The sequence below is a fragment of the Camelus ferus genome, chromosome 10 (assembly GCF_009834535.1).
Source record: "Camelus ferus isolate YT-003-E chromosome 10, BCGSAC_Cfer_1.0, whole genome shotgun sequence".
Lineage (NCBI taxonomy): Eukaryota > Metazoa > Chordata > Mammalia > Artiodactyla > Camelidae > Camelus > Camelus ferus.
The window spans coordinates 7,149,334-7,171,860 of NC_045705.1; the positions used below are offsets into that span (position 1 = coordinate 7,149,334).

A 22,527-nucleotide genomic window follows, 5' to 3' on the forward strand; every position below is an offset into this window, starting at 1 on the left:
TTTATGTTGTAATTCATATCATTTCTCTGTTCAGAATCCTCCTTTGCTGTTGGGAGGAATCATTCTGGTTATTCCACCAAAATTTTCTATATGTGTCACTTTTTTTTCCCAGCATAAAGTGTTTTTTCACACCTTGTTGGTCAAATCTATTTACTAAACATACCATGTTGTTTCTCAGTGCCAAAGTTTTGACTTTACTGTTTTTTCCTGCCTGAAATCTCTTTTTCTTTCACTCTTTCTGTTTGAATATAACCAATTCTTCAGAGGTCTGTCAGATCATATCTGTTTAATAAAATCATTAGTGAAACACTTGTCGTCCTGGTCTTCCTGCATCTTTACACTTTTATCACAGTTATTTTGATCACTCATTTGGTCATGAAATGAATACTACCTTACATTTTTCTTAATTACTATATGTTTTTATGTTTTAGTTCTACGCGTGGATAGTAATCTTCTGAGGAACAGGACCATAGTTTTTGTATGACCCTCTTTCGGTGCAACATACAGCATAATTCAGAATAGATGTTCATATAGTTATTTCATAAATATCAATAAACTATTTGTTGATAAGTGTTCTACCATCTTTACTCAGATATTTCATGTGATTTTACCTTTGTAAACCATCTGATAATACCAAATAAATATAGTTTGAACCATAAATGCATTCACTGTTGTAATCTGGTTGTCATTATTATGTTCCTAATAACTTTATTTTGTAGAAGCTTAAGTGAAAATGGTACACGTTAGAAGACATGAAACAAGGAAAAATTCTAAAACTCAAGAGCGTGAACAGAAATCTCGAGTTGACTGGAGGCGGACTAGAAGAAGTAATCTCTCACAATTGTGTGATAGTGATGATGAGCTTGAGAGCGATGAGCTCGAGAGTGATGAAAGTGTAGACGGTGATGAGAGTGCTGACAGTGATGAAGACCCTGATGCTAACAAGGGGCTTGATAGTAATAAAAAGCCAGCAGATGAAAGCAAGCTTAACTCAATTAAAGTCGCAAGCGAAGAAAACAACAGTAAGCATCTCATTAACACCAGCAACAGTTCAACATATGAAGAAGAAAAGAACAAAATCAAACATGGGAACATTGACTTACCAGATCGGGAAATGCATTTAAGTCAAGAGGAGGGTGATCTCAACAAACACACTGGACAAATAATAGAGGAGGATTTGGAAGAAGAACACATCAAGCGAGGGAAGAGAAAAAGGGTCTCCTCTGTGATGTATGACAGTGATGAGAGTGACGACAGTGACATCCTAGTTAGAAAAGTGGGCATTAAACGTCCGCGTAGGGTGGTTGAAGATGAATCTTCTTCTGTGGAGATGGAGCAAAAAAAGCCTGAAAAATCCTCAGCCACAAAAAAGCAAGAGCAGCTCCAGAAACTCAAAGAACTCTCAAAACAAAGATCTCGTCAGAGACGCAATAGTAGTAGAGATTTTGAGGTGTGTTATATTTTATTGGTTTTGTTTCTATTTTAAATTTTTATTTAAAGTATTTAGTTTTTAGAAAAATCCAAGTGCTGAGTCTGTTCTATTTTGCAATAATTTGAGGATTTATTTTTGATTCAAGTATCCTTGAACATGTTTGATTGCAGTATTGTATCCAGTATTATTTTATTATGAGCCTCATTCCTTCAGTCTTTTTTAAAATTGAAAGACCATTTTGCATGGTCTTTTCTGTTTCTAACTTCTACTTATAATCTTAATGTCCATTTTAAACATTTTATATCACTTGCCAAGGTATATAATCTTCCTAATTTCAAAAGTTCAACATTTAACATAACAAAATTTTTTTAATGTTAAAATCTGACATTTATTTCTACAAATCATTTTTTGTTTCAAATTTAATCTTTTAATTCCACATCCATGCTAACAATTTTAAAGGTACAATTTACTAAAGGTTATTTTTTAATTTAATTAGGACTCCGAAAAGGAATCCTGCACAAGCAGCGATGAAAATGATGATGAAGAAGAGGAGGAGGATTATGAAGATGATGAAGATGGAGATGATTACATTATTGATGACTTTGTAGTGCAAGATGAGGAGGGCGATGAAGAGAATGAAAGCCAACGAGGAGAAAAATTGACTACATCACAGCTGAAATTAGTAAAACAGAATTCTCTTTGTAAGTTAAATATCAAGAGAATGTTTTATGACTTGATCTAATCCTGATAGCATACCATTAAATTAGCCTTTTACTGTCATGTTCTAAATCATTGATGAGGAACTATGGTTTCATTTTCGAGTAATTTTGTCTGTCTAATAATAGTTTGTTCCAGTGGTTTTGGGACCTTTTACATTCTTAAAGATTATTAGGACCCCAAAGAGCTTTTGTTTCTGTTGGTTATATCTATCAGCATATACCACTGTAGAAAATTTACAAAAGAGAAATTTTAAATATATTTATTAATTAATTGACTTAAAATAAGTAATGTGATAAACTCATTACATGTTACATGACATTTTATGAAAAATAACTATTTACCCAAACAATGAGGAGAAAAATGGCATTATTTTACATTTTATTTTATTTTATTTTATTTTTGGGGAGAATTTTACATTTAAATAAATATATTTAATGTCTAGCTCCACAGAAGGCAGCTGGGTTCTTATATCTGCTTTTGCATTCAGTCTGTTGTAATTATTGTTTAAAGTGGATGAAAGTAATTTTGTTTCATACAGATAGGTAGCTGGAGAAGGGAGGAGTGTTCTGAAAGCATTTTCAAAATGACTTTGGGTGTTCTCATTTGACACCACACAAAAATTCAACAAGTCATAGTTTCTTAAATGTTAGTTGCAGTATGGAATCTAAAAGCATATTATAAATTAACTTTTAGTACTTACAGCCCATTCCATTGGTCTGTCTTGCAATTTGAATGGATCTTTTACCCATAAATAATTTTGTAACATCATGCATTGGTCATTTGGAAAATATTGATTCACTGGGTTATGCAGATCTTCCAAATTCTAAATTCACATTTCAGTATACAATATTATAGAAATCACATTCGTTAATATCACCACCAATCTCATCAGAAAATTCTTTAGGTATTGGGAAGCTGTCAGGCCCACAGTAACAGATACAAATTGTTCAGAATTCTAATTTCTACTCAGAACTCTGTTTTTTATCTTTGGCATCAAGTAGTGTGAGTTGTTCTTGAAATGACAGCTTCCCTTGTTCATTTTTGACAAAATATTTGACAAATGCCTAAATAACCATAATTGGTCAGTAGTTCTTTCAAGTAAACGTGGTGTTTCAGGTAAACATGACAAATGAGGGTTTTTCCTCAAAGTACAGTCGATCATACTTTGGTATACAGCACAACTGCTTTACCCGTACTTCCCATTTCATCCCACTGAATACTAAAGATGTATACTCAAGATTCAAAATTTAATAAAACTAATAGTTTTTACTACATCAAAGACAGTCTTAAGTGAAAAGTAGTTTTTTAAGTGAATGCAGAGCAATGATGACTTTAATGATTACTAGTAGTTGGTGCTAAAGCCATGATTTATGTCAAGGGGTCAGCTGCCTTATCCATAGTTACTTCTGCACCATCAGTGAAAAAGTCAACGTGGTGAAACATAATTATCTTAGTGTCATTGCTCTGACCTCACCGATCCCCTTAAATGGACTTGGAGACTTCCAGGGGTCTACAGATCACACTTTGAGAACCACTGGTGTTATCTGGCCTTTTGAAGTGTCACTCAGTGAAACCTATCAAGAAGTTAGAATCTTTTATATTTTCATATAGTTAATGAAAATGTCAGTGATAGAACCCTGAAAATTTAGGATGTCTTTAAATATGTATTGTTGCTCTGATTCCTATAATTATACATAAATTCAAAGACAGTTTTTATGATGTTTTACAACTCTGGTAGAAACGATGTTGGATGAAAACTTTTTTTTCTCCATGAATGCAGTTCCCCCCCCCCCAAATTTTAAGGGGCATATTTACTGAAATTAAGTGTAACATGGTTCAATTTTGATACCATAATTTAGGTAAAATTGTAGGTTTAGGTATTAATCAAATTTCAAGAAATTTAGCAACTACAGAGATGCCAGTGATAGGCGTTTATATATTGAAAGTTAATGACTGTTTTCCTTATATCAATAGGCACCGGTTCACCTACTACCGGGACATTTGAATCTCAGAGAAACTCAATTAGGAGGTATCCCATCATTCTGGATATTAATATCTAGAATGATAGAACATTTACTGAGAGACACCCACTCATAACCACTCCTGCTAATTAATGAAAATAGAAGTCCAGCACGTGGGAGCTATTTTAACTTCCTTCTCTACCCTACACTTTAATGCTTCTATTTGTTGTTTTAAGGGCAGTTTTAGATTTACTGAAAAGTTGAGTGGAAAGTACAGAGGGTTCCTATGTAACCCCTCACACAGTTTCCTTGTTACTAATATCTTGCATTAGTTTGCTACATCTGGTGCAGTTGATAAGCTAATATTGATACATCATCAACTGTAGTTCATAGTTTGCCTGGGGGAGTCACTCTTGGTGTTGTACATTCTATGGGTTTGAGAAACGTATAATGATGCATCAGGTATCCACCATTACAATATCATCCAGCACAGTTTCACTGTCCTAAAAATGCCCTGTTCTCCACCTGTTCATCCCTCCCACCCTCCCACCCTTGAACCCCTAGCAACCACGGATATTTTTAATGCCTCCATGGTTTTGCCTCTGCCAGAATGTTTTACAGTTGGAATCACACAGCATGTAGCCTTTTCAGATTGGCATCTTTCACTTAGTAATGAATTTAAGTTTCCTCCATGTCTTAAATGTGCATGACAACTCATTTCTTTTTATCACTGAATAATATTCCATTGTATGGATGTATCACAGTTTATCCATTCACCTATTGAGGGACATGTTGGTTGCTTCCAGGTTTTGGCAATTATGAATAAAGCTGCTATAAATATTTGTGTGCAAATTTTCTATGGACATAAATTTTCAACTCATTTTGGTAAATACCAAGGAGCTCTGTGCTTGCTTCTACTACTGGGCATCTTCACCTCGGGGGGAGCTGTACCTCATCTTTTATGCAGTACATTTTACCTTATGTGTTCTTACTTGCAACTTCTGCTTCTGGTTCTGTCCTTACAAGCTCTCTTTTCTCAACTTGTAACCATATTAACTCCTTTCCTCCCTTGAGTTGGCATGTTCTGTTAGCCCTGTTCTAAACCGTATCTTTTTGTTCAAGTTTCCCAGTAACTCTGCAAAGTGTTGGACTCAGACTATTGTACCCATCAGTCCAGTGAAATTGCTCTCACTGAAGTTAGTGATAACTTTTTAGTTGCCAAAATGCTCTTCAGTTCTTATGTTAACTTGATAATGCTGTGTGCTTTGCCACCAACCATTGACCACTGTCACTTTCAAAGTTCTCTCATTAGCTTCTTGCCTTTCCTGTTAAAATATTGCTTTCCCCGTTTTCCATTTGCTGTGTAAATATTGATGTTTCTAAAGGTTCCATTCTCAGACTACCTTCATTTTGCTTGTGCTTCAGGCAAGTCTCTGCCCCATAACTTTGGCCCAATCTGTAGGCAGAAATTCCCAAACTTGTATCTCCAGTGCAGATTTCTTCCTAGTCTAAGGCCCAATTTTTTGTCTTCTTGAATATTTTCATTAGAGTGTCTTTCAGACTCTCAGACTCAATGTGTGCAAAACTAAATGATTGAGAGGTAGCATAAGGGAGTTTTGGGGTGGTGGTAGAACTTTTTTTGATTGTCATGGTGGTTACACAACTTTGTGTTTTGGTCATAGAACTGTGCACCAAAAAGAGTGAATTTTATGGTATATGAAAAAGTAAAGCTCAATAAAGAAAGCCAAATGGGCATCCCCACTTCCAAAAAATAACCTAAATGGTTTATCAGCTTCGTTTCTCTTTGTATTCCTAATACATATTAGACTTGGTGACACATTATAGGAATTTGTTAGTCGGATGAATCAATGATTAAGATAAGCATATTGGCTGAAGTCTCCTGGGTCTTATAGTTCAAGACACAAAAATGTTAGGTGTGACCAGATTTATGAAAACTTCAGAGGAAAAAACTCCCAAATATTCTAGAGATGATTTATGACTTGGTTAATATTTCAATGCTTATCAATGATTATGCCATTTATAAATATAATAAGTAAAAGTAAATATAGGCAGTTTTTGATATGCCAAGGGATTATGTTTTAAAAGTTACTGTAAGTTAATTCTTACATTTGAAAATCAAAATATATTTTTGATTATATTATTGCTCAGTAAAGCAATGATCTATATGATGAAAAACAAACACCATTCTGTGGTCTTGTTTAGGTTGTAATTAGGCTAGTATTCCCAGATTCATTCTCCCCCAACCTGTATAAGAACTCTAACAACTACTCATATTCAACATGTGATCAGAATTTGGGAGAGACTTTTCATAACTCCAAAGTCAGGCAATCAGTGGCATATTCAGTTTTACCTTTTTGAAGAGGACAGTTCTACCAGAGGAGGCTGTTCTGTCCCTTTATCACTGTCTGCCGTTGGGCTCTGAGAGATGCAGCTGTAACACCTCAACACAGATTAGTTTCCCTCCTGCTACGTGGTTGAAGCACTCGAAGGCAGACATAGTCTTTTTCCCTTCTCATCAGTCCCTAGCAGTATTTATTCATACTTAATTCTGAGACTACAACTCCCAGAAAAGCTACCATAGAAAGCAGAGGGATAGACTAGCAGTGGCTCATTGTGTTTCAGACATACGTAGTTCACAAATGGTGATAATATTATACACAGAGAGATTGCAGGGCCTTCAGATTTGTAGATACTAAGCATTACATTATTTTTCCTGTACTCTATCATATGTTTAGAGTGACAGGGAACCAAGTAGTATATTATAAGAGTACATCTCAGTCTATTAGTGCTTTGCTAGAAAAACACTTGCTAGAATACTGGAAACTAGACTGAGTGAACTTGGTCTCCACCTAGTAATTAAACACAATCATTCTATCTACATTCAGAGTCTTAACTAAGAACAATCCCACAACCATTTATGTTAAAAATTAAATCCTCTCCTCTTGAGAACTCTTCTTATTCTAGGACAAATAAAAAGGACTAGTGAAATCATATAGCAAAGGGAAAGGTAAAATTGCCCTGAAGACTCACGGGCAGAAGATGCCCATGAAAAAAAATGTTTCGTTAAAGGAAACAGAAGAAAGTTGTATAAAGCATTTGTTTTGCAATCTATGAAAAGAAATAGGAAGTCATATGGAGAAAACAGTTTGAAGGGAAGGGGAGCTAGCTAAGGATAAACTGCCAGAAAATGAAAAATATTAAGTCAGAAATAAAGTTTTTGTTGAAAGTGGTAGAGAACAGAATTAACCATACAGAAAATTTCATTAATGATATATAGGTTAAACCCAAGAAGTTCTAGCATAAAGAAAAAGAAAACCTTTCTGAAGGAGAAGATAATCCATAAAGGGATAGAAATGAAGGCCCTAGTTCACAAATTCCTGGGGAGCGAGAGGTGGGTGGGAATATAGAACAAAATGAAATGTAAAGGAAGAAAATTATATAATCTTAGTGAGATGTAAAAGATTTGACTATAATAAGAGGCATAGCATGTTTTTGGATGTAAAGACATACGAATTCAAAGATATGAGAAAAGAAAATATTCTTGAGTTTCCAAACACGCCTGTTTACGCAGGTCAAAGAGGCTCACGTCCCAAGTTGATGAAGATTTTCAGATAGGCACATGAAGGAAATATTTTTTTAATTCCAAGAGAAAAGAAAAAGTCCCCTAACCATTCTTTTTAGAACTATAAAAATGGTTTAATATTAGGTGCCATATTATGTCAAAAGAGAAAAAAATAATAATTTCAACAGATTCTAAAAAGGCATTTGATAAAATTCAATACCCATATCTGGTTTTTTATAAAGTCTTAAAAAATAGTAATATGAGCATATGTCCTTTACATAACAAAGAATATTTTAAACCAAGCTCTGACATCATAGTTAAGCGCTGGAGATATTCTCTTTAAAATAAAGGACAAGACAAAAATATTTCCTACTGACTTTGTTCTAGCTGATTTCAATAATGCAGCAGACATGAAAGTAAAACAAGAAATATAACTATTGAAAAGAAAAACACATTTATTATTGAGCATAATATGATAATATATACACAGCTATCAGTTTCTGACTTATTTAAGCAAGGATATAAAAGTCAAGACAGAGGATGTGAAAATATTGAGAGCTGGAGTAAATACAGCATCTATTTCCATATTTTTCTTAAGTTCTTTTTTTTCTCTGTGTGGGGTTGGGGGCACTTGTTGGAATAGAAAAGGGGGTCCCCTTCTTGCTTTGCCGCTGCTCCCTTACACTGCACTTACACCTCCATTCCAGAAGAAAGTACCCCAACAATCCATGTGCTTCTGCCTAAGAGAGAAACATTCTCTTGGTTCTTGAAATGAACTTAGCACTAGCAAGCCTGCATCTTCTCGGGGTTGGAGGAGAAAGCAGTCAGTGCCCAGGAATTCCCGAATGGTGTCGCTCTCTCCAGCTCTATAATGTTCCAGGTGGCTTATTTTTCTTAGAAAAAGATCTCAGAAAAATGATCAGATTCACAGTAAATATCAAAGCTCAATAGTTCTCTTATACACTGTGAATAATTGTTCAGAAGATATAATGAGGGAAAATTCCATTTACACCAGCAAATAACATAGTTACTGGGCTAAATCTTATAAGAAAAAGCATGACTCTCTAGGTACAAGAATAAATTTTACGGTGAAATAGTAAAGGAAACATGAATAAAAGGAGAGGGAAGTATGTCTCTGGGAGGTAATAAATTGTACAAGAAGTTATATCTTCTGAAATTAATTTTTTTGATTCAGCTTTGCAAAGACAAGCCTAAAGTTCATTTGGAAGAACAAATAGATGAGAATCAATAAAATCTGAAAACAAAAAATAAAGTGGAAGGACTTGCCCCACCAGATATAAAAAGTTATAAAGTTGCAGGAAGTAAAGCAGTGTAGTACTGACATGAGAATGACAGCCAGGTCAGCCGGAAGGGTAGATGGTGCTGAAGCGAAAGCTTGGCATGTATGTGACGTACATGATAAAGGATGCTCAGAAAATGACTTAACTCTCCACTGATTTGGCGTGGGGAAACTGATTAGCTACCTTGGAAAAAGTCAAGTTATGCATAAACCCAAATATTGTTGGTTTTCTCCTGTATACTTTTGCAATGTTTATAATCATGGAGGGGAGTTTTAAACAATGTTTCTAAGATATTTGACAGAAGTGCATCCAATATATAGGAATTAAAGGAAGGACAAAAGTTCTGGAGGAAGTCTGAGCTCTCGTCCTGACTCTGCCTCTATCTAGTTGTGTAACCTTGGATAAGTTATCTCATCATTGTGAGTGTCATTTTTATTAATCTTAAGATGAGGGGTTTGATTTTTATTTTCTCCAATTTCCCATCCAATTGTAAAATTCCATATTCTGAGGTGTGATAGTATCAAGTCTAACTTCCATGCAGTACAGCATCTATGTAGGGGATTGTAGCATGAAATCTGAAGTCAGACTGGGGCCCAGCCTTGGTTCCAGCACGTAACTAGCTGTGTGATCTTAGGGAAGTTTTTCATCCTCTTTGTATCTGTTTCCTCAAGCAGAAATAAACCAAGGGTCATGACAGTACCCGATAGACTTGTTGTGAGAAATAAAGCAAATGCATGCAAGTGTATAAAATGATGCCTGGCCTACACTTGCTCAATAATTTGAGATGCCAGGAGCATAATTCCACCCCCACCCACCCATGCACTCAAACACGATGAAACTGCAGCCTTCTTCCTGACTCTCTAGGAGGAGATTCTGACACTCATCAGCAGGAGGATTCTGTGGTTAGGGAAAAATCTCTCCAGATGACTCTGATTCTCTGCCCTTGCCTTTGACTCTGAATCCTGAAGAAACACTATTAGGGTCTTTGCCCTAATAAAGCATCAGTTCCCAAAACTCTACAGCAGGTGGGCAACATTGGGCATTAGCACATTCAGACTGATAAATTCAGTGGAATAAAAGTTTAAAATTCTATTTCAATTTGTTTGATATCAAACTCAGGTGCAGAAGGGATGAATTTGATTTTATATCCAGAAGTTGATAGAAGTCTAATCAAAGTTGAATTCTGTTGAACTACTATTTCATTTTCCAGTTATATTCATAAATGGCTATGATTAGTTTTTGCAATTTTCAATTGATCATGGGCCCTCTGAACTCTAAGGGCCCACTGCAGATTATCTGCTATTGTCAAATAGTTTTGTTACTGCTTTATTTTAGCCACTTTGGTACCTCAATAAGGTGTTTTATTTAAAATAGATGCCTATTAAAATTTTTCCCTAGAGTCTAAAATAAGATTTATACAGCCCTTTTAGTAACTAAAAGATAAATAAAAAGATGACTTCATGTTAAATTCCATCTCTGTTTTATGTCAGTTGAAAGCAAAGTCAAAATTCACTCATGGATGCTAATAATAGGTCTTTTTTTTTTTTTTTTTTTTTGCTTTAATCCTTTTTTAAGAATCTTCCACTTTTCCTGAAATACTCAGGCAGCCCTTAATATGTCTTCACAGGTGCCCAGAGCAGGGACAGATGTTCTGTGCTGACCATTTGGATCAAGAAGGGGTCATGTTTGATAGAGAACATTTCCACAACCATAGCCAACCTCGACCCAAGAGCAATGGGAAATAGTAGGGACCTTCTCTCTTATTGCCTAGCGCCCCACAGCAGATGATTCCTTGGACCAGACTGGGTTAGTGGGAAAGTAGCCTCTCATATTTGGTATGAGAAAGGGAAGGCATAACTTTGCTAAATTGTTGTGGAAAATCCTCAATCTGTGGCAGCAGAAAAGGAATTTGAGTTTTTATAGCCATTGGGATTCTGGCTAGGGTAGCAGTTTCCTGGACAATTTCATATGTAACACATTTTAGAGATAAGGAATAAGAACGGAGTTTCATTCACGTATTGGACAGTCTGCCTCTAGAGGTTTTTTTCTCTGCTCTCTCACTCTAATTATCAAGTCGATAATTAAACTTCAGTGCACAGGGGATGATTTTGATTTTTTTTTTCCCCACAACATATCTCTTAGTATTCCCTGAGTGGTTTCCCCTTAATAAGTTTGGAAAGTGAAAATTATTTGAAATAATGACTAGAAACTTTGAATTAGAAGCCAGTAAATCTGGAAAATGGAGATTTTTCTCAGTGACTAAACAAGTTACCAAGCCAGCTATGAAATTAGGATACATAAGTGATTTCTCCTTTTTATAGTGTTAATTTCTTAGCCCTGGAGAAAGGAAGCTAGTGTGTTCAAGGAGTTGTTTTGTCTACCAGATTCTCATGTTTATTTACAATTAATTTCAGATTCTTTTAGTGACCACTATACTCACTTTGAAAGAGTTGTGAAGGCTCTTCTGATCAATGCTTTAGATGAATCTTTTCTGGGAACATTATATGGTAAGTAAATAATATGAATGGAGCAATCAGGGCTTATTTTTTTACAGTTTTTAAACCGCCTCATTGTTTTATATGTATATATGTGTGTGTGTGTGTGTGTGTTTAAACCAAGGAGACCATTCTTAAGGCCAGTTGTTCCCTCTGGGATTGACTACACCAAAAGTCCATTCATATAAAAAATGTGTTAGTACTTGTCATTTGTGTTATGTGAAAGTACAAAAAAATTAAATCCCTTGCCTTTCAAGAGTCCACAGTGAGCTTGAGGATATAGGACATATACTAATAAAACAGCAGGATCATTCAACACCAGGGGGTTGTCCCAGCCTAATCTGCTTGAATTTCACCAAAATTTATATGCTTTTTTAGGCTTTTGTGCCTTTAGAATATGCTTGTAGAATGTAATCCCTTTCTACCCTAGATTTTTCCAGATGAATGTGAAATCATTTCCACTATGAAAGCCATCTATGGCCTAGTCAAGTAGTAGTTGTCACTCCCTCACTTGTGCTCTCATTATCCTGAGCATGGTGGTACTGATGCGTGTGCACTTTGCAGACTGTGTTGAAAATATCCTGCTGCCTCCCTCCCTTCCACGAGTGTGAGAGGAATACTTTTTGTGTACTTTACATCTAGCACAGAATCTGACTCTTCATGCAGACTATAAATATGTTGTGTTGAATATCAACCTAAGTGCCAAAGTCAGATTTCATTCAAAATTTATTGGACAAATATTTGTTGAGTGTCTATTAAGGGCCAGGCATTATTCAAGGGCTAGGAATATGGCAATGACTGTGACATAGAAGATTCCTACCTCATGCTGCTTCAAGTCTAATGGGAGAGACAATTAATGAGTAAACAAACATAATATGATTTAAGCTAGGGATTAATTCTTGAAAAAAATATAAATAGGGTAAGGAGATCAAGAGTAATAAAGGAAAGTCAGTGTTAGATTGGTCAGAGGTCTCTCTAGAGGTAACTTTTGAATAGAAACCTGCACGAAGTGACGGGAGGAATTAATGCGTGGATCTAGCAGAGAGCACGGCAAGTAGACCCTTAGGAAAGAGTAAGTTTAATGTGTTCAAGGAACAGTTAGGGGATCTGTGTGACTCCCCCCTTTCCCTACTGCTCTGATGGAATGATTTTCTTTTTCAACTTCATAATTTTTAATTTTTTTAAATTTTAAATGTTTCTAACCAACCAAGTATCTTCCTAAAACTGTGGGAAGCACTCTTTAACTCTCCAATTACTTAAATCTTTCATAATGGCAGAGTGATTGTTCTTACTGTTGTTGTCCTGCCCCTGAACAGATGGCACCAGGCAAAAGTCATACGCACAAGATATGTTGACGTCTCTTCACTATTTGGATGATCGCTTTGTTCAGCCTCGTCTAGAGAGCTTAGTTTCTAGAAGTCGTTGGAAAGAGCAATATAAGGTATACAATTTTATTTGTTTTGGGATCTCTGGTGAGGGAGGGGGAGCCCTCTCAGGATTTCAATATCCAGTCAGACTGAATAACCTTCTAAATTATTGGCATTTTTCTTTGTTAAATAATCAGCTTGTTTCTCACCTCTTCCAAAGGCTGTTACTGTTTTAACTATTCACACTTGTTATATCTGTCCTGTAAGAGTTATGTCTGTAGTGCAATCATTAAGTATTTCTAAATGATGATAACTTTAGAGCATCTCTAGGGTTTAGCCCATCTGTTAAAATGAGGGGATTGTCTCACAGGATGTTAACTATTTCAGGAAAGGGAGTTCCATTGTTAAAGAAGGTTGAGCAACAGTAGGTGTAACTTAACTAGAGGACTTTTCAAGGAGCATTAATATGTGAATTAATACTGTAAATCTTCAAAGGGGCAAGTTAGAATGTAATATTTTCCAAATTTGTGTTTTACTCTGAGGCTCCTTTCCATGAAATACTGATTACCACCTGCTGGGATACTGGTTTCTGTAACACAATTGGGTAAACACTGGCCTGTGTAGGCCTTGACATCCTTCTCCACCTGAAGATTTTGTAATTCTACCAATTTGGGGGAAGCATCTTTTTAATTTATAAGATTTATTTGATTCCATGTTATCCCCTGGGTTTCTACTTCATCTAAGAGCAGGAGCTGTACTATATGATTTCCAGGCTTTTTTTTTTTTCCCTCCGTACTTCTAACATTCTATCTTCTAATGACTAGCAAGAGGAAGGATGGCAAGATAGTAGACATTCAAGTTCCTTACAGTCCTCCTAGCACTTAAATCACCCAGTAGCGTGGATTGTAACCCGGCTAATGTGCTCACTGTATGCATTTTGAATATCGTGGTAAACTCGTGCATGCTACTGATTAGAACAGTGGATCTAGCCCAGACCTAGAGCATAAGCAAAAATAGCCCCAGCACAAGTAATTTCACAACTTAATAAAACTTATTTATGAATGCTACATATTTTCTGTTTGTTTGCTCTTTGCTAACTCAGCTATTAGACTGGCCATATCAATACTGGCCATCTAGCAATCCTAGTTCAAACTTGTTTATTTTCATAGTACTTTAGTAAGTAACCATAGGAGAATGAAATTATTTCTGGAATGTTTGGTGGAAAATATTCATATAATGGAGGCTGAACGTGATTTTGTTTTTCTCAATGTTTTACTAACCTAAATGAATTCATCTTTTTATTATATTATCCTGGATTTTTTTTTCTGCTCCTTTCCTATTTTAACTAATTATTACATCTAGAGATGAGAGGAGGGACGAGAAGTAAATTAAAACCTGTGAAGAGCACTGCTAATTAGTGACACAGAAATTTGAGGGATATGAAATTAATTTTTTCCTAATCTGGTTTCTTTTCATTTAATAGTCTAAATTATAAATTTTTCTTTTGCATTTAAATATATCTTGTCAAACATCTACTATGCACTCAGTGCTAAGGTGCGTGTGTTTTGCTCCTACATGTTGTCCCATTATTGTAATTCCTAATCTTGGTTTTAATTTGGTTGGGCTCTTTTTATGTTTTACTCATTGTTGCTTTTCTTATCCTTTAAAACTTCATTACATTTTTAAATTATTTTCAGGAGCGGGTAGAAAATTATTCTAATGTGAGTATTCATCTGAAGAATCCTGAGAACTGTTCCTGCCAGGCTTGTGGACTGCATCGCCACTGTAAATATTCAGTGCATCTGTCAGGAAAGTTGTATAACACCAGGACTATGGAAACAGATGACTTCATGTCACATGATAAGCAGGTACTTCCCCCCCCCCTTTTTAGTTTTCAGCGTTTAGAATTGTTCACTAAATAAGCCTGCACAAATAACCGTGTTATTTTCACAGACGGACGAAGCACTAGGAGAAGAGAAAAGAGTACAAGGAAAGAGTGTCCAGGTTTTGAATGTGAAAACCTGTATTACCCAGCAGATTCAGTCAGATAGAGAAGTCAGCAAGTATTGTCTAAGTACACATCATCCAAACTGCTGGGGCAGCAGAGGGGATAGGATGAGGATGGAAAAGGAGACAACTGGGGCAGGGGAAGCAGAAGTCCCTTTTGAGTCCAAAGGCAAATTTGACCCCAAAGGAAATTTTAGGGAAGATAATCTACCAAACTGACAATCTGCAAACAATTAAAGATGCCTCGTCCACCCCAATGTGAGAATTGAAGGAAACCTGTGCTTCAACCTAGACCATATAGGAAGGGTGTCGTGTCAGAGCCTAGAGCAATCACCATATACTTAAGGTGCTGTTAATTTTGAGTGAAGAGACAAAACAGAGGAAAATATTGGAAATATTTGAAGAAAAATATTTGATAAACAAGAACAGAGCAGTACAATGTGAAGAGAGAAAAAGTGCAGATGCGCTTTTTAAATTTTTAATCTTTATTTTAATCTTTATTTTTTATTTTTTAATCTTTATAAAAGTATTGCATTTATAAATGCAAAAATAGAAATATTGAGAGCTTCCTCTGGTGAGTCTTTACCCATAAAGGGGGTATGAGTTTGGGGGGCTAGTTAGAGAAGCGAAGTTGTATCTAAATATTGCCAGTCTATTATTAAGATAGAAATACACTGTTTATCTGAATTCCACTAGGTTGGGTAGTTGAAGTTCCTCAGTTCTCCTGGGCAACAACTGAGCAGATCCCATTGAACAATCTGGGTTGCAAGAATCACATAGAAAATTCTTATGGGGATAATGAATTCAGAATTAGTCTTCGATGTTTTATTTGGCAAGTTACTATGAATACACATTTCTTTTCCCAACATAGTCATATGCAAACTTCCCCACTGTTTACAAACTGACCTATGATTTTTTAAATAAGATACCTAGAATCCTAATAAAAGTGACTTACTACTTTAAGGATCATGTGCTGTTGTGTAGATCAGGAATATTGCCGTACATCTATTCTTTTTGCTGTCCACAGCTAATCCCGGAGAGGGAAGTGAGCTGGGAAACCATTTCTGGAATTCTGACATTCCTGTGAAGGAATAAAGATTCTGTATAAAATAATTAATTCAAATATCCAAAAAATTAAGAGAGAGTTCATAAATAAAAGCAAAGAACATGAATACACCAGTCGCACAATGGCAGAACATAAAAGTTAACAAATATATTGACAAATGACTATTCTGCATTTAATGGCATACAGTTAATACCTTAAGATGCCAGCTGAGAGCTCTTAAAGTAGCGCAGCATTTTTAAGTCAAATGATAGAATGCAGTTCCATCAAGGTTGCCTTGAAACTAGCAGTTTCATGGACAGTAAGATTCTTCCTAGAGAAAGAAAGGATGTGACGTATCTTTTTAGAATCCTGGATTGCTATTGTATAAATTCTGTATAGCCAGAGTTACAATGCTATCCATGTTCAGTGCCTGTTCATTTGTCCTAGGCAAAGCAGTTAAATGAAGACAAATGACATAATCATGAAGTTCATTGAAGCATTGTTATAACACAAAAATTGGAAATAATTCAAAAAAATTAGAGTAGTGATCTAATTAGCTATATGTACCACCATTTGTGACAGAATATGATACAACCACTGAAATAATATGTATGAATCGCATGAAATCACGCTAGGTGAAAGTGAAATCAGAGGGATATGTACCGTCCACGCGTCTGTGTAAGTGTGTGTGTGTATGTATAGCTGCACACCAACATTCAGCTCGCTATTGTGTTTATTAAGATAGTGTGGTTGAAATTCTTTAATATTAATATTTAATATTTAATATTTTTCAGTAATTTTTTCCTTAAAGGGAAGAATCACTTACTAAAATCTATTTTATATCGTACTGAACCACAATGTCAGTGCATGTATGGAAAGGAAAGGAAAGGGGGAAGGGAAAGGACAAAGAAAAGGAAGAGAGAAAACAACAAACCTGTTTTTAATCCAAGGCGTTAAAGAGATCGCGACCACCCCACATCCACCCTCAGGTTATTTTGAAAATTAATTCTCCATTTTGTGTTGCTGCTCGTAGTTATGTAAAATTGAGATTCCTTGGGGGTTAACTAGGTTTCTCTTTTAAGGTGAAAATAATACTTTAAAAGAACGACTGTAGTGAACTTTTTAATGATGGAAATTTTGTCCTTCCTTACCTAAGATAAGCTTCTTTAAAAGATGCTTTAATGGAAAGTGGAATTAGTGGGAGAGAGTACTTGAACCACAGGGGTTTGAACTGCCCAGGTCCACTTATATTCAGATTTCTTTAAATAATTATATAGTTGGCTCTTCACATTGTGGGGGAGGGCAGTTACCTCATCTGCAGATTCAGCCAACCCAGGCAGCTGTCCCTCGGTAACCACGGGGTATTGGTTCCAGGACCCACTGCAGACACCAAAATCCACAGATGCTCAAGTCCCACAGGTGGCCCTCCGTGATTCCACATCTGCCGATACAGATGACTGACTGTATATTTACTGAAAAAAAATCCACATCTAAAGTGGACCAGCGCAGTTCAAACTTGTGTTGTTCAAGGGTTAACTGTGTTTACATCTTCACTTGGTAGAATCCTTGGAGAGGATTCCATAGATATGGAGGCCGGACTAGGACTTGAACATCTGCAGATTTTGGTATCAGGGAGGGTCCGAGGACCAATCCCCAGGAATACTGAGAGATGACTGTAAGTTTAGTTACAGCCGTCTTGGGTAGGGTACTGAGATGAGAGGCCTTGGACCACCAAGTTGTGATGAAGTCTGAGGGCATAGATGAGAAGAAAGTCACATGGAGCAAAGAGATGTGAAATCTGAGAGGCAGTTAGGAGGGCTGACAGCAGTCAGTTTTTCAGGTTTGCCCAGAGTCTGTCCAGACTCTTCAAGATGCTTAAGATCCAATAGGAACAGGCAGTAATTTTGAGGCAAGTGGCTGTGTGTAATGTGTCCATGCAAGAAACAGACCAAGAGGAAACAGAAACCTTTGACTCAGCCTATTGCACTAAATGTTTCTAGAGACCAAGGGACAGAAAATCCAATTGCTTCCCATCCTTCCTCTTTACTTGAGAATCGTTTTACTTTTTTCTCTATACTTCATTTTCCTTAAGGAGCTGGCTGCTCCTCCGTATATAAATGAGGGCCTAGAGGAATACCTCAAAACGCTAACCTACAGTTAGCTGGATGTTGCCAATGTGCATAATGCATGTTGTGTTATATTTCATTGCCTTAGTTTGCTAACCAGGGCTAATTTAATTTTCACAAGCTGTATCTAATAAATTACAAATCAGATTACTTCTATTGCTTTGCAATTCACCATCTTCTGCTCTAGGAGAATTTGGTGAGAGTTTTTAGCTTGGTTTCCAATTATATCTTTGGATATGTAGGATCACATAATAGTTCACACTGATATTTGAGATGACTCAGTTACTCTCAGGTTTATCAGTTCATAGAACTGTGCTAACCCTGCATAGTGGGTTAGTAATCATTTCTATATCACTTTGCTTATCTGCTTTGAGATAATCATCAAAGAACTTATCATTTCTCTCTCTCTCTCGGGCAATTTTTTTAATACTGTCTATCTTGTTAGAATAGTGTCCAGAAATGCAATTAATTAATTGAAAGTACTCTCTGAATACATTTCTGGACATTTAAGGACACTGTTGTAACAGCATAGATTAATTTCACTTATTTTAGTACTTCACATAAATGGAATCCTACAGTGTCTGCTGTGCTGTGTGATACGCACTGTATGTACTTCATACGGTAGAGTGAGCTATGACAATACACCAGAATGGGTAGGGGGAGAGGAGAGGTCCACTTGCAGTATTACAGCTACTATACACATTTCCTGTTTTCTCTGAAGCCTTACTAACAGGTTTAGGCTCTTCCATATAAAATGTAATCACATATTCAGGAGAAAAATAGTGTGAGAATATTCTAAAGGTAGTTTTGGGTTTATTGACCTACATAAGTATAAGTAGATGCCAAGAGGGTAGGAATTAGAACTGGAAAGAAGTACATTATCATGATTATTATTTTCAATGGATATTTTTGTTTCATCCAGGAAAAAAAATAGGGATTTTTAAACACCTCTCCTTCCCTCTTTTCCCAGCTTAAGAATTCTATACAGATAAATTCCTCTTGTTTTGTGGAAATGTAGAATGCAGTGTGATAGAAATAAAAAAAATGATATGATTGTCCTACTGTATTTTATCCAAAACAGCCATGGGAGACTTAATCTGTTCTGATGGCAGAAAAGGAGACACACAGGGTACCCCTACTGTCCACTGCAACTGTGTGGTGTTTTTTTACTCAAAGTGGGCGGTTTTGGCAGGTGAACTGTAATTGATATGACTGGTTTGATGATAATGTTGCAGCGAGAAAGATACTTAAAGCAAGCAAGGTACAGTAATACCTGACTATGTCGGATGATCTGAAAAAAACAGAAAGGTTTTCGCAGAGCATGAACAGAAATCTGAGCATGCTTTTCTTCAGCTTTTAGAGATTTTAAGAAAGATTGTTAAGAAATCCCAAATACCATCTTCACAACACGGTGCATCAAACCTGACTGTTGCTGATCATCATATTTAACTTTTGTTTTTGCCAATGTATTCTCGTGTTGTTTATTGAACTCATCTCCTGTGTGATCCCTTACAGTGTGGCTTCAGAAAAACAGTGCAGTTTTTTTCCAGATAGAATACAAGTTACATTGGTCAGTAGTGTGACTGTATCACTTGTACTGAATTCATGAGAGCATAACCCATTCTGCATGTAGACACAGAGACAAATATGTAAGTTAGCAAGAAGTTCATCTGTGTCCTCAGGTTACTCCGTGAGAATAAGACTGATCATGTTATAATGTTCGGAGCCCTTTCTGATGCATTTTCTACAATGAGTGAAATAATGTAGGTACATTTGTATATAATTTGGTCAATACAGTGACACTGCTTTCCTGATTTAGCTATAGGTGTGTATATAACAAAGTATACATTCAAAACATTCTGGAAGAGAACAGTTGATTACACAAGAAGAGTATTCTTAATCATAGACTCCTAGAAGTCCATATAAACATAAAAATCAAACTTTCTGTAATTTTCTAACAATAAAATATTAATGTGTTATAATCACATCAGACTCATTAAGGAAACAAATATGGTTAAACACAAGTATTTTTTTTACTTTGCAGAATATTTTTGGAAAAGAGTATTTAATTAAAAACTACCAGTATTTCGTGTTGGTATGAGAATTTGTTTCAGTTTACCTGTTGCTTGTAAGCTAGAAAATGATCATAACCCAGGCGTTTTTACCTCAGGACCCTGTGTATACACACGATAGCTTGCATGTTTCTCTTGATTTTGGGTGTGCCCATCCTTTTGCCTTGCAAGCCATTTTTCTCCTCCTTCCCAAACTTGGTTAACTGTTTTCTAAAGACTTTGTTCCAGCATCACCTAATTGAAGACCCTCCTCCTTTTAAGATTGGGTTAATTGTCCCTTCTCTGTACCTTGATTGCATCTCGTGCATAGCATTTGGCACATTGTTTTGTAATCATTTGCTTTTCTCCCAGGACTGTAAATTCCCTGAATACAGGTGGTACATCTTTTACTTATATATTTCCAGTGCTTAGCCCAATACTTGAAACATAGCAGGTGCTCAGTTTTTGTTAAGTTGAGATGTGTAAATAAGAGAAGATAAAGGACTCATCATATAAATTTTTTTAAAGTAATGAATTTTTTAGATTCTACTTTTAAAAAAACCAGAAAGGCTGTACACTCATTACTATATATTCACTTCATATATCAGATGATGTTTGTTTCTTGGTTTAGGTGTTTACTGTGGGCAGAATTTGTGCTGATCGTACCAGAATTTATCATAAACTGAAACATTTTAAATTCAAGCTGTACCAGGAATGTTGCTCCATTGCAAAGACAGAAGAAGTGGAGGATGAACAAGTTAAAGAAACAGTGGAAAGAATTTTCAATCAGTCAAAGGAAAGTGGCTGGATTGAGGAGGTAAGGTGAATATGGGAGAGCCATTTCATTCAGTAGATTCTGGAGCCTGATTTTGATCAGCAAAAGGATACAAATGATTAGAGTAGAAAACAGTGCAATTTAAGAGAGAACCTCTCCTTCTCTCCCTGTCTTTGTATTTTCTCTTCTTCCACCCATTCCTTTCATGCTTATCATTGTCCTGCCCCGAGTAGGTGCCCTGATGGTCTAAGCATTCACTCTGCTCTTGGGATAGATTTTAATCAGCAAGAATGCTGTCCTTTAATGAAGGACCTTTGTCCTTTCACTTTTATGTGTGTGGTTTTCCTGACATATATATTGTCCCCTTATTTTCTTTGACAAAGTACAGGACTCACCTCTGCTTGTCTGCTTCCTATCTTTAGAACAGTTCTTGTGACCTGAGAGTGAAGAAGCACCTGGTGCCAATCTGAGGAAAGGATCTCGGCTGCCAGTCTAATACCACCCACATCCTCTTCTTGAGGACATGGGACTGGGCAGCAAGCACTGTAACTGAAGATCAAGGGGAATGCAGAGGTTTCAGGCCACGGCACTGATTTTGATTCCCCCATATCCTGTTGATCACTAAATTTGATGTCAGGGATAAAGTGGGGGTTTTGAAGAGTGCACTGGATTCCCGAAGATCTGCTGGCAGCTCAGAAGCTCTGGTCTGCTCACAGAGCTTTTAGAATTGTTATGGTACATGGGAAGAATATTAATATGACTGCAAGCTTCTAAAACAAGTCTAGTTACGTGAATGTATAAGAGAGAACAGACACTAGATTTTCAGGCAACTCAGATCAACAGTATATTTAATCTTAAAAAAAAAAAAAAGCCTGACTTGAGATCTATTGCCTGGGTTATTCATATCATAGGAAATTTGTAAAAGAGGAAAATAAAAACAGAAGAGAGCTCAGAGAGTAAACTTAGGGGTGAAGGGAAAGAAAACGAGAACAAGGAAACAGGAACTTCTTAGGACCTCATGTGCTCCCCAGAGGTCCCCTGGTGGGACAGGGACACCAAGACGGGGTTCCCCTTTGACAGTTATCCTCCCACCACAAACCACCACCCAGGGATTGCCTTGCCTGCCCCCCACATCTTGACCCTTAAGTCGTCTTGCCCTCATTCTACTCTCTTCAGCTTTTTACCTTTTGCTTTGCTTCTACTTCTCTCACTCCCAGTCCTTCCTCCCCTTCCTTCCTCTGTGCTTTTTCATTTGCCTTGGGGAAGAGCCATCACTTACCCAGTACGTCCCGTCTTCATTTTCCTCGATGACATGACATTCTTAAGTGCTTTTATTGATGAATTTAAGTGTTGCCAACCCTCCAGTGGAGTTGAAAGACCTACCGGGACACCACATTAAAAAAAAATTATGTACTAGGTGTAGCAAAATCACTGTGCTTGTACTGTGAATATTATATAACAATATTATATACGGGAGAAGAACATTAAACTTCCTTCAGAAAAAAGTAAAAGCCTTTCCAAATTAAGTACCCTAGAGAAGGCTTAACAAGGTTTGTGACAATAGAAGGGACCTGGAATAAGAAAAATACTCTTAAGAAAGCTGAGTGTCATGTTATGCTTAAAGAATAACACTTAGCATTGGGCATTGAGGTATTTCAGGATGG

The 22,527-nt window shown here is 36.4% G+C and overlaps 1 protein-coding gene across 2 annotated transcripts in view; it reads left to right on the forward strand.

The window, feature by feature from the left end:
- CCDC82 (coiled-coil domain containing 82) overlaps positions 1-22,527 on the forward strand; it is a 31,078-nt gene that overhangs the window by 4,302 nt on the left and 4,249 nt on the right. For both annotated transcript variants that reach the window (XM_032488287.1, XM_032488288.1), the window contains 6 exons: positions 720-1,450; positions 1,929-2,133; positions 11,412-11,504; positions 12,809-12,933; positions 14,557-14,727; positions 20,720-20,905. In XM_032488287.1, the coding sequence (XP_032344178.1) occupies positions 734-1,450; positions 1,929-2,133; positions 11,412-11,504; positions 12,809-12,933; positions 14,557-14,727; positions 20,720-20,905 (1,497 nt within the window). In that variant the 5' untranslated portion in view covers positions 720-733. The remainder of the gene's footprint in view (positions 1-719; positions 1,451-1,928; positions 2,134-11,411; positions 11,505-12,808; positions 12,934-14,556; positions 14,728-20,719; positions 20,906-22,527) is intronic.